The 12,152-nt window shown below is 37.3% G+C and overlaps 2 protein-coding genes across 10 annotated transcripts in view; one reads left to right on the forward strand and one right to left on the reverse strand.

Annotated features, from left to right (window-relative positions):
• EVI2A (ecotropic viral integration site 2A) overlaps window positions 1–740 on the reverse strand; it is a 39,011-nt gene extending 38,271 nt beyond the window's left edge. Inside the window, exon 1 of the mRNA XM_067714882.1 lies at window positions 516–740. The gene's annotated coding sequence lies outside the window, so the exon portion shown is untranslated. The remainder of the gene's footprint in view (window positions 1–515) is intronic.
• Window positions 1–12,152, forward strand: part of NF1 (neurofibromin 1) — a 275,690-nt gene that overhangs the window by 224,203 nt on the left and 39,335 nt on the right. For all 9 annotated transcript variants that reach the window (XR_010937319.1, XM_067714878.1, XM_067714875.1 and 6 more), the window contains 3 exons: window positions 3,199–3,631; window positions 4,218–4,558; window positions 6,961–7,163. Coding sequence is in view for 8 of the 9 variants with exons in the window: in XM_067714878.1 (XP_067570979.1) it covers window positions 3,199–3,631; window positions 4,218–4,558; window positions 6,961–7,163 (977 nt within the window). In the remaining variant the exon portion in view is untranslated. The remainder of the gene's footprint in view (window positions 1–3,198; window positions 3,632–4,217; window positions 4,559–6,960; window positions 7,164–12,152) is intronic.

Genomic DNA, 12,152 nt, shown 5'->3' on the forward strand with positions numbered 1-12,152 from the left:
TAATAGGCCCGCTGTTGATTGTCTTCAGCCAGATGTACTGTCATCTCCAAATAAACAAACTGTTAACAAAATGAGACTTTCTCTTACCCTTACAAATGCCTAAGAGTAGAGAGCTGTCTCTACATCCCAGATTTATGCAGTGGAGGCCAGGTTGTTATCAAAAGTTTTCTTTATCTCTGGTCATTTTCAATAAAATTTATAATGCCTAAGCATTAGTAATGAGAAATTTATTTTTTAAACTTATTTTAATAACAAATAAAACTGTGCAATTCACTCTGGAGTCTAAGCTTAGATCCTTCTTAATCCTAATTTAAAGCTCTATGTTGATGGTAAATCTTTCCATTTCTTACTTAAATTTTACTTAATAGGAGAGAAAAAAAGAGCATACGTTTTCCATTACTAAATCTACTTTGTTAGTAAGATACTTAAGTACTGCTTGAAAGCACTTCCTCAAACACTAATCTGTATGAAGTTATAAGTGAAAAGGCATAAGAAAAGCCATATATATGACCTACCTTACAAAATGCTTGGTCAAAATCTTATTATAACCTGATTTTAATAAGCCACTTCTTTTCTTGTCTTGAAGCACAGCTTCCAAGTAATTTAAGGCAGAATAGACTTGAAGAATCTGAGCCTAAAAGTAAATCTGCAGTAAAAAAGGATATGTACAGCTAGCTTTCCACTAACCACAGATGACACATTTCCTTTCCACTGCAACTAAAGCACATGTCACAGGGGAAAAAAACTCCAACTTGTCTAGTTGGCCACTGGCATAACAGGAGGCTTTGTAGAACAAGTCCCCGCCTCCAGGGCAGGGAGGGTTTTCTGCTTAATGCCTTTTGACCTTACATTTATTATTATTATTATGTATGCCTGCTGTATGCTCTTGAATGATACGTTAGTATCATTAAAATGAAGAGAGAATAGCATTTTCCCTGAGATTGAGCATTAAAATCATCTCTAAAAATTGTATTTGTATACCACAGACTGATTTGATAACCTGAGTTTGGAGACCCGGGGTATTGGTCAGATAATAGAAACAGTAATGTATATAACCAACATCTCAAAGTGTGGAACTGCAACAATAATTTAGAGAGAATATCTGATACACTTAGATTATAAGGGACAGAAGATGCTTTTGTGTGGTTTAGTGTATACACACACACACACACACACACACACACACACTCCCCTAGAATGTCCTGTCATCACTTCATATTCAGTCTAAAATGGACTTCATTTTTCCCCCTAAGTGGCTGCCCCTCATGATCTCTGTTTTTGTTCATGGCAGCAACATTCTTTGTAATGACAGAGCCTTGGTATACAGCAAGTCCTTTTAATTCAAGTCCTTTCTTTCAGCGCTGATCAGACCTTGGATCATGTCGGTCCTTTCTTCATATTTCTGAGTCAGTTTCTTCTTTCATTGTCACTTATTTTCACCGTAACCCTAGTATTTTAGATGCTTATTAAACCATACCTAGACTACTACAACATCTTTTTTTACTAGCCCCGACTCCTTCATATATGTTGTATATATCACTTTCTGTGATCATAACACCCCTTTCTTTTAAAAAATGTGATTGAATAACTCCCTAACACCTACAGCAGCAATTCAGAAATGTTTGTGCACATAAATATCAGATGAGAAGATTGTTTCAAAACAATGAAAATTCCCAGGCTTCACTGCATAAATTCGTATATAGTAGGTCTGGGCTGGGACAGGAAACTGCATTTTTATCAAGCACCACAGTTGATTCTGATGCTGGTGCTTCACAGAACATCCTCTGAGAAATGCCAGGCTCCTAGGAGAAAACCTGAGCCCTTTAGTTGAACAGTTCTGGTCCATTCACAATTTAGCTATTCTGTATTTTTCCATCTTTATCTCTTAAAACTTCTCTACGTGAATCTTCCATTCTAGCTAAACTAGCTGATGCTTACCTCAACACATCTGGTCACCTGTTTTTCTCCTTTCCCTCTCTCCATGAGGCCTGCCCATCCCTCTTCCTGTTGAGTTTGAAATTCCTCCTGCCCGCTTCAGCATCTTTTATGTAGTTTTCACTGGTTACCCAGTTTGTGTTGATTTCTCCACTCCTTTGAACTTAACAAAAGTATTTTTCTCTGCAATTTCTTTGACAAGTGATTACATACTACCTCATATCTTTTCTTTGTTCTTGAAATATTTTTCTTTTATTTTAAAATCATTTGACTTGTCATAGTTTTGTCTTATTTTCTCCCAGTAAGACTTAAAACTCTTAGGAAAGGATGTTTATCTTAGCCTACTTCGTAGTACCACCTGAGTCATCAAGTATAGAACACTGGTGGTTTTGATTTGAAATTCCCGTACTGTAATTTGTGGGCTTTCTGATGGTCCTTATTTTGCCTCCTCACGTTGATTAGCATTCTTTTGAGTGTAAGCAACATATGACCTAATACAGCTTAATCAAAAAGTGGAATTTATTGGCTCACACAACTGAGTAGCACAGGGATAAATGTGATCCCAGGAGAGGGGCTTTATCTAGGACTCAGATGAAATGGCCAGGGCCCCAGTTTCGCTCTTCATTTCTCTGCTCCATTTCTTCAGTTTTTAGACAGGCTCTTCCTTCATATCTCAGGATATGAGCTAACAGCTGCCAGAGCTATATATGGTCCCTCATTTATAAACATCAGGAAAGAAAAAGTTCTCGATTCCCAACGGTTTAAGCTGAAGTCTTTGAATTGGGCCTCTTTGGCCCTGGTTGTTCTGCTTTGAGTCATGTGATCATTGTTGAACCATCCTCTCTGGTCACGGTGGGATAAAGGAATTGACTATAAGTCATTCAGTTTACTCCAGGACTCCAAGTAGGTCATTCCCACCCAGACTGTTCACCTGGGAACTTGGATGGGCCTAGAAGCAACCAACCAAAGTCCATTGACTTCCTCCTTGCTTGACTATGGTGGGCAGGTTTGTAGTTGTTATTGTTGCTCAAAGTTACTGATCTGGGGATTTGTCTCTTCCATTTTACTTCAGCCTTACTTCTCAGTGTCTGAAGAACAAGTGATTTAAAAAATGGATTCAGACTTTGTGTAATTGTTTAATATTATAGTTAGTTTTCTCTAGAAAACTAGTCAGAATATAAGGGAATAAAGTAGATTAGTAGCATCTGTATATCCATTCAGAACTTTGTTAATGATCTGTGTACTTTTTTTCATCTTCCTTAGGTTCAAAACTGGTCAAATCAATGGCGATTTGCTGATATACCACGTCTTACTTACTTTAAAGCCATATTATGCAAAGCCATATGAAATTGTAGTGGACCTTACCCATACTGGGCCTAGCAATCGCTTTAAAACAGACTTTCTCTCCAAGTGGTTTGTTGTTTTTCCTGGCTTTGCTTATGATAATGTCTCTGCAGTCTATATCTATAACTGTAACTCCTGGGTCAGGGAATACACCAAGTATCACGAGCGGCTGCTGACTGGCCTCAAAGGCAGCAAAAGACTCATTTTCATAGACTGTCCTGGGAAACTGGCCGAGCACATTGAGCATGAACAACAGAAACTACCTGCTGCCACCTTGGCTTTAGAAGAGGACCTGAAGGTATTCCACAATGCTCTCAAGCTAGCTCACAAAGACACCAAGGTTTCTATTAAAGTAAGTTTCACTCCCTGTTAGGTAAGTGATTCATTGCCTTTCTTGACTAACCTGACTATATACTGGACTCCCCAGGGTCCCGGTAGTAATGTATCAAACGTAAAGTCCAGATGGAGGAAAACCAAGCTTTCTGTATCTTCATGGAGGTCCTGCAGAAAACTGGAGAGGTGTACCCTTAATAATATTCCAGGTTGGACTGGAGGCAGGAGAGTGTTGTAGAATGGGCAGTTTGCTGTGTATGCGTCTTACAGTAGGAATATGTGAACAGTGGAAAATTACCTATTGAGAGTTCTTCTAATTATTACATGCTTTTTGCAGAGTAAGGAAGGTGAGCCTTCAAGATAAAACCTGTAATTATCCATAGGATTCTTGACCTTTTAAAAAATAACTTTTTTCTGCTGTTTTCAGTCACTTTTGACAGCATTTATGACAATAATTATTGAACCTATTTGAATACATAATGGTGGTAACTCTTCTTTAAATGGTTAACATGGTATTTTGTTTGGTTGGTTTTCGAAACCTCTCAGAATTCTACGTAATGAAATTTAATTCTTTTCCGCTCTACCCTCTTGCTACCATTTTTCAGGTTGGTTCTACTGCTGTTCAGGTAACCTCAGCAGAGCGAACAAAAGTCCTGGGGCAGTCAGTCTTTCTAAATGATATCTATTATGCTTCGGAAATTGAAGAGATCTGCCTAGTGGATGAGAACCAGTTCACCTTAACTATTGCAAACCAGGGCACACCACTGACCTTCATGCACCAAGAGTGTGAAGCCATTGTTCAGTCTATCATTCACATCCGGACACGTTGGGAGCTGTCGCAGCCCGACTCCATCCCCCAGCACACCAAGATTCGCCCAAAAGATGTCCCTGGGACACTGCTCAATATCGCGTTACTTAATTTAGGCAGTTCAGACCCTAGTTTACGGTAGGTTTATAAAAAACTCATTTCAATCTTATTCAAGGTTTGTTGGTTTTAAAATGAGACCAATTAATAAACTTTTAAAGCAGCTTCTACCTTAATACTGTAAATTGGCAGGTATTCTATATTGGTTAACCAGTATGACCTCATCCAGTTCGCATGAACTGTGGAATTGTGAATAGGGTGATTCACACTAAACCAATGTATGTTCTTTCAACTTGCAGCTGAAACATACAGCATAGCAGTTTTGGTGGGGGTTTTTCTGTTCGTTTGGTTTTTTTTTAAAAAAAAGTCTTTTTTTTTCCCTAAAAGTCTATTTCTAAATTAAGTTTCTCCTTTTCTGAGTTCTCTAAATTTTTCCCATGTTCAAAAGTACATCACTATTAAGTTTCCTCGCAGTCAAATTAGATTATCATTGTTTGAAAAGGAGGGCTTATAACTTTAGCATTTTAACTGAAAGAAAAAAAAAAAAAGAAAAGAAAAGGAGGGCTTAATGTTCAGTAACTCAGTAACGTAGCATAGTTTCCACCTGTGTAACTTTAACAAAATTCTTGAAAGAAAGCTTAAGACAAATACAGATGTCAGATGAGCAGAGTATAATTGGTTCTGGTTAGGCTTAGTAATCAAAACATGAATGAGGAAAGGGCAGGGCCTGTGGAGTCAGTAGATTAGGTTTAAATCTAGATCTGCTTCTCTGTATGACTTTGGGCAAGGTACTGAAGTTCTCTGAGCTCTAGTCGCCTCATTTTTAAAATAAAGGTAACGTTGCCTTCCTCATAGACCTACAAAGGTTTAATAAATGTGTGGTAGTGTAGTATAGCGTCGAGCAGATAGTTCGTGCTCAGCAAGATTATTTCCTCCCAACCTGCACCCACCCTTTCCTCTCTCTGCCATCGTCCCTTTGCACCACTTCCCTCTTCTGCCCCTCTCTTTTTCATGTTAAGATAATTTTTTGTTCCAGGTACCTTGGGACTGTCAAGTTTTTACAGATATAAATTCTTAGCTTCAGAAAATCTTCCCTTGGGTATAATATAACCCAGGTTTATTAATGGGCTTTTTAGAATTCCAAATTCTCCCTTATTTGAGAGGAAAAAAAAAAATCAGCAAGATTTCTTTACCTGGATGGGCCTCATGGGGTTCATGAACTCCCACAAAATATACACAAAACTTCATGTATGCTTAGCTTTCATTATCTCAGAGGAGTCTGTGACACCTACTCCCAGTTTGAGGAATCCCAGTTCTTTGTAGCTGTTGAAATATACAGAGTGAAGGTCACTGTCAAAATAGTATCACTCAGAATTCCTAGGAGTTTGCAAAAGATAAACTTAGAAACAATAATATTACTATTTCCATTTTAGGAAAATGGAACTATAAGTCTGTCTTGAATTTCTAATTCAAAATTCCTTATAGAAGAATGCTAGCAAACTTCCAAAAATTATTAGCTTGAATGAACCTCTATTCTCTTGTGAAATAAAGCGAGCTGACAGCTTCTGCTTTTTGCTGAAGCATGTTGTCGCAGAGAAAAAGCCTTGAGGCAAACTTATAATTTCAGTGGCTTTTTCCCCCCATATGGTTGTTGCATAAATATATTAGCATGATGAAAGTTCAGAGGTAAGGAAAACCTGAAATTTACTGAGCAAACCATTTCTTTTGTGGATAGGGGAGAAAAATCCATCTAAAAATTGAGTTTTTTGAGCTGTTTCCTAAGTTGTTTAAGTGTATATTTAGACATTTATAAGGGAGCTTTTAGTTCTCATGGAACCTGGATATATATTATGGTTTGGGTTTTGTTTTTTTTTTTTAATTTAGTGCTTATGTATAATAGTAGGAATTCATAAAAGAAAAAAATGGCAGGGGGGACTTAATTATATTTAAAAAATGTTTGACCTCTAGTTTGTATTATAACTTGTAGGACGCCTAGAAAGAAATTCAGTAGATGCTGATGAAAGATTTTAACAATCTAATTTGATGAGGGCCATCTTATTTCTCATTATCCCAGTTTTAACTGGATCTAGTGGGAGCGGGAGCCACAATTTGAGTTTTGGCCTCACTGAAAATACGATATGCCTTATTCTAACTTTCTTTATATTGATCCACCTTAAGACCATAAAATTCTCATATCTTATATCCCAATGAAATGTCTTTTAGAAAGGCCTTATATTCGCTGTCTCGGGAGCCTCACAGTTCTCTTCTGGTTATGTGAAGATTTCCCTTTTAAAAAAATCCCTAAATGATAAAGGGGTATTTTGGGTTTACCATAGAATCACAAAATCTTATCTCTAATTGATCATAAAATTTAAAAATAGTTGATCTATGCTTGGTAATAGAATCGTAAGTTGTATGTTATGAAAAAATTTTGGAATTATAAGAATAAGTTTTAAAACAACTTAATTTGTGTTTTCTCCTAGGTCAGCTGCCTATAATCTTCTGTGTGCCTTAACTTGTACCTTTAATTTAAAAATCGAGGGCCAGTTACTAGAGACATCAGGTTTATGTATCCCAGCCAACAACACCCTATTTATTGTCTCTATTAGCAAGACACTGGCAGCCAATGAGCCACACCTCACCTTAGAATTTTTGGAAGAGTGTATTTCTGGATTTAGCAAATCTAGTAAGTAATGATAATTTTCTTTGATACTAACAATGATTCTAAGAAGATTCAGAGACAACCGTTTCATTTCAGAATTTGCCAGTGAAATCTTTAGTATAGTTCCACTTCTTTACTTCTGTTTTTTCGTCTGACTGAAGAAACTTCATGGTAGACCACATTGAGAAATCCACCAAAATTCTGGCAATACAAGCAAGGTGGCAAGATTTTGATACCATCTATGTCTCTGGGCAACTTACAAAGCATTTTTCATACTATCTCAGTTTAATTAGCTTTAGTATTTCTCTTCTTAGCAGGTTATTCCCAATGAGTAAAGTATCCACTTCCTTGATTTTAGGGAAGTAGCCATTTCCTCTTTTCTTCAGGTTGACTTTGAACTGTGATTTTATTGTTCATGTACACTTCATGGAGAATGCAGTGGCACAAAATACAGAGTCCAGAGTCAACTCCTGACTTGGCTTTGATAAGTGTCATAAATTTAACATCTACTCTTTATGTCTGTCTGTCTTCAGATCCTATAGTAGTATAAATGTTATTCTTCTCCCAACTTATTTCCTGACATTTTCTTTTTTTTTAAATTTATCAATGTCATGAATAATGTTTTATAGTTTTTTTAAATTATTTATTTATTTGTTTGTTTATTTATTTTTGGCTACGTTGGGTCTTCGTTGCTGCATGCAGGCTTTCTCTAGCTGCAGCGAGCAGGGACCACTCTTCGTTGCAGTCCATGGGCTTCTCACTGTGGTGGCTTGTCTTGTTACAGAGCACAGGCTCTAGGCACGTGGGCTTCAGTAGTTGTGGCACGCGAGCTAGGTAGTTGTGGCCCACAGGCTCTAGAGTGCAGGCTCAGTAGTTGTGGCACAAGGGCTTAGTTGCTCCGCGGCATGTGGGATCTTCCCGGACCAGGGCTCGAACACGTGTCTCCTGCATTCAGGCGGATTCTTAACCACTGCGCTACCAGGGAAGTCCCTCCTGACGTTTTCTTCCCTTCCCTTTCTCTCTCCATAATACATAAAACTTTTTTTTATGCATTCAAACACATTTCTTGATTTTTCTGTATTAAGTAATTGAAAGCTTTGAAAATTCCGTGAGACCAGATCACTATATATTTTTACAGTTAAGAGATGTAAGAATATAACCCTAAAAAGAAAATCTGTAAGACTGACAAAACAAGAAAAGTATAAAGCCTTATTGAAACATATTAATATGAAAAAAAAGATTTGAGTGAATGGACACAGGTATTGTGTTCCTGGATGAACAGTTCTTCCCAGATTATTACAATATCAATGTAATTCCTTTAAAATATCTATGAGATTTGAGGATTAAAAATGAGGTAGAGGGCTTCCCTGGTGGCGCAGTGGTTGAGAGTCCGCCTGCCAATGCAGGGGACACAGGTTCGTGCCCCGGTCCGGGAAGATCCCACATGCCGCGGAGCGGCTGGGCCTGTGAGCCATGGCCACTGAGGCTGCGCGTCCGGAGCCTGTGCTCCGCAATGGGAGAGGCCACAACACTGAGAGGCCTGCATACCGCAAAAAAAAAAAAAGAATGAGGTAGAACTTTAAATGATTGTACATTTCACTAGAAAGTACAATAGCTAAGAAAATATTGAAAGGAAAGAAAACTGAGAGGGGCTTGAATTAACAAATATGTTCACACATAACAACAGTGCAATAATTTAAACGGGTGTTCAAAAATCAGCAGTCACATCACTTTAAGAGAAACAGATTGATAAAGAAGTATCACAAACTAATAGAAGAAAGAGTAAATCATTTAAGAAATGAGGCTGGGAAATGAATTAAGTTGGGTCTTCATCTTAATGCCAAACCACAAGATGCCAAAATAAGTTCTAACTATCAACATATTTAAGAGTTGAGAGGAAACTTGCACAAGCCTCTTAGATAGCCTCATCCACCAGAGAGCAGACAGCAGAAGCAAGAAGAACTACAGTCCTGCAGCCTGTAGAACAAAAACCACATTCACAGAAAGATAGACAAGATGAAAAGGCAGAGGGCTATGTACCAGATGAAGGAACAAGATAAAACCCCAGAGAAACAACTAAATGAAGTGGAGATAGGCAACCTTCCAGAAAAAGAATTCAGAATAATGATAGTGAAGATGATCCAGGACCTCGGAAAAAGAATGGAGGCAAAGATCGAGCAGATGCAAGAAATGTTTAACAAAGACCTAGAAGAATTAAAGAACAAACAAACAGAAATGAACAATACAATAACTGAAATAAAAAATACACTAGAAGGAATCAATAGCAGAATAACTGTGGCAGAAGAACGGATAAGTGACCTGGAAGACAGAATGGTGGAATTCACTGCTGTGGAACAGAATAAAGAAAAAAGAATGAAAAGAAATGAAGATAGTCTAAGAGAAGACCTCTGGGACAACATTAAACACAACAACATTCACGTTATAGGGGTCCCAGAAGGAGGAGAGAGAGAGAAAGGACCTGAGAAAATATTTGAAGAGATTATAGTTGAAAACTTCCCTAGCATGGGAAAGGAAATAGCCACCCAGGTTCAGGAAGCGCAGAGAGCCCCGTACAGGATAAACCCAAGGAGAAACACGCCGAGACACATAGTAATCAAATTGGCAAAAATTAAAAACAAAGAAAAATTACTGAAAGGGAAAAATGACAAATAACATACAAGGGAACTCCCATAAGGTTAACAGCTGATTTCTCAGCAGAAAGTCTACAAGCCACAAGGGAGTGGCATGACATATTTAAAGTGATGAAAGGGAAGAATCTACAACCAAGATTACTCTACATGGCAAGGATCTCATTCAGCTTCAATGGAGAAATCAAAAGCTTTACAGACAAGCAAAAGCTAAGAGAATTCAGCACCACCAAACCAGCACCACCAAACAACAAATGCTAAAGGAACTTCTCTAAGTGGGAAACATGAGAAGAAATGAACCTACAAAAACAAACCCAAAACAATTAAGAAAATGGTCATAGGAACATACGTGTCGATAATTACCTTAAACGTGAATGAATTAAATGCTCCAACCAAAAGACAGGCTTGCTGAATGGATACAAAAACAAGACCCATATATATGCTGTCTACAAGAGACCCACTTCAGACCTAGGGACACATACAGACTGAAAGTGAGAAGATGGAAAAAGATATTCCATGCAAATGGAAATCAAAAGAAAGCTGGAGTAGCAATACTCATATCAGACAAAATAGACTTTAAAATGAAGAATGTTACAAGAGACAAGGAAGGACACTACATAATGATCAAGGGATCAATCCAGGAAGAAGATATGGCAATTATAAATATATATGCACCCAACATAGGAGCACCTCAATACATAAGGCAACTGCTAACAGCTTTTATAAAAGAGGAAATCGACAGTAACACAGTAATAGTGGGGGACTTTAACACCTCATTTACACCAATCGACAGATTGTCCAAAATGAAAATAAATAAGGAAACAGAAGCTTTAAATGACACAATAGACCAGATAGATTTAATTGATACTTATAGGACATTCCATCCAAAAACAGCAGATTACACTTTCTTCTCAAGTGCGCATGGAACATTCTCCAGGATAGATCACATCTTGGGTCACAAATCAAGCCTCAGTAAATTTAAGAAAACTGAAATCATATCAAGCATCTTTTCTGACCACAATGACATGAGATTAGAAATCAGTTACAGGGAAAAAAACGTAAACACAAACAATATGTTACTACATAACCAAGAGATCACTGAAGAAATCAAAGAGGAAATCAAAAGATACTTAGATACAAATGACAATGAAAACATGACAATCCAAAACCTATGGGATGCAGCAAAAGCAGTTCTAAGAGGGAAGTTTATAGCAATACAAGCCTACCTCAAGAAACAAGAAAAATCTCAAATAAACAATCTAACCTTACACCTAAAGGAACTAGAGAAAGAAGAACAAACAAAACCCAAAGTTAGCAGAAGGAAAGAAATCATAAAGATCAGAGCAGAAATAAGTGTAATAGAAACAAAGAAAACTATAGGAAATATCAGTAAAACTAAAAGCTGGTTCTTTGAGAAGATAAACAAAATTGATAAACCATTAGCCAGACTATCAAGAAAAGGAGGGAGAGGACTCAAATCAATAAAATTAGAAATAAAGGAGAAGTTACAACAGACACTCCAGAAATACAAAGCATCCTAAGAGACTACTACAAGCAACTCTATGCCAATAAAATGTACAACCTGGAAGAAATGGACAAATTCTTAGAAAGGTATAACCTTCCAAGACTGAACCAGGAAGAAATAATGAACAGATCAATCACAAATAATGAAATTGAAACTGTGATTAAAAATCTTCCAACAAACAAAAGTCCAGGACCAGATGGCTTCACAGGTGAATTCTATCAAACATTTAGAGAAGAGCTAACACTCTTCCTTCTCAGACTCTTACAAAAAATTGCAGAGGAAGGAACACTCTCAAATTCATTCTATGAGGCCATCATCACCCTGATACCAAAACCAGAAAAAGATACCACAAAAAAAGAAAATTACAGACGAATATCACTGATGAATATGGATGCAAAAATCCTCAGCAAAATAGTAGCAAACAGAATCCAACAACACATTAAAAGGATCATACACCACGATCAAGTGGGATTTATCCCAGGGATGCAAGGATTCTTCAGTATACGCAAATCAATCAATGTGATACACCATATTAACAAATTGAAGAATAAAAACTATGTGATCATCTCAATAGATGCAGAAAAAGCTTTCAACAAAATTCAATGCCCATTTATGATAAAAACTCTCCAGAAAGTGGGCATAGAGGGAACCTACCTCAACATAATAAAGGCCATATACGACAAACCCACAGCAAACATCATTCTCAGTGGTGAAAAACTGAAAACATTTCTTCTAAGCTCGGGAACAAGACAATGTTGTCCACTCTCACCACTATTATTCAGCATAATTTTGGAAGTCCTAGCCATGGCAATCAGAGAAGAAGAAGAAATAAAAGGAATA

This window comes from Pseudorca crassidens, chromosome 19, assembly GCF_039906515.1.
Source record: "Pseudorca crassidens isolate mPseCra1 chromosome 19, mPseCra1.hap1, whole genome shotgun sequence".
NCBI lineage: Eukaryota > Metazoa > Chordata > Mammalia > Artiodactyla > Delphinidae > Pseudorca > Pseudorca crassidens.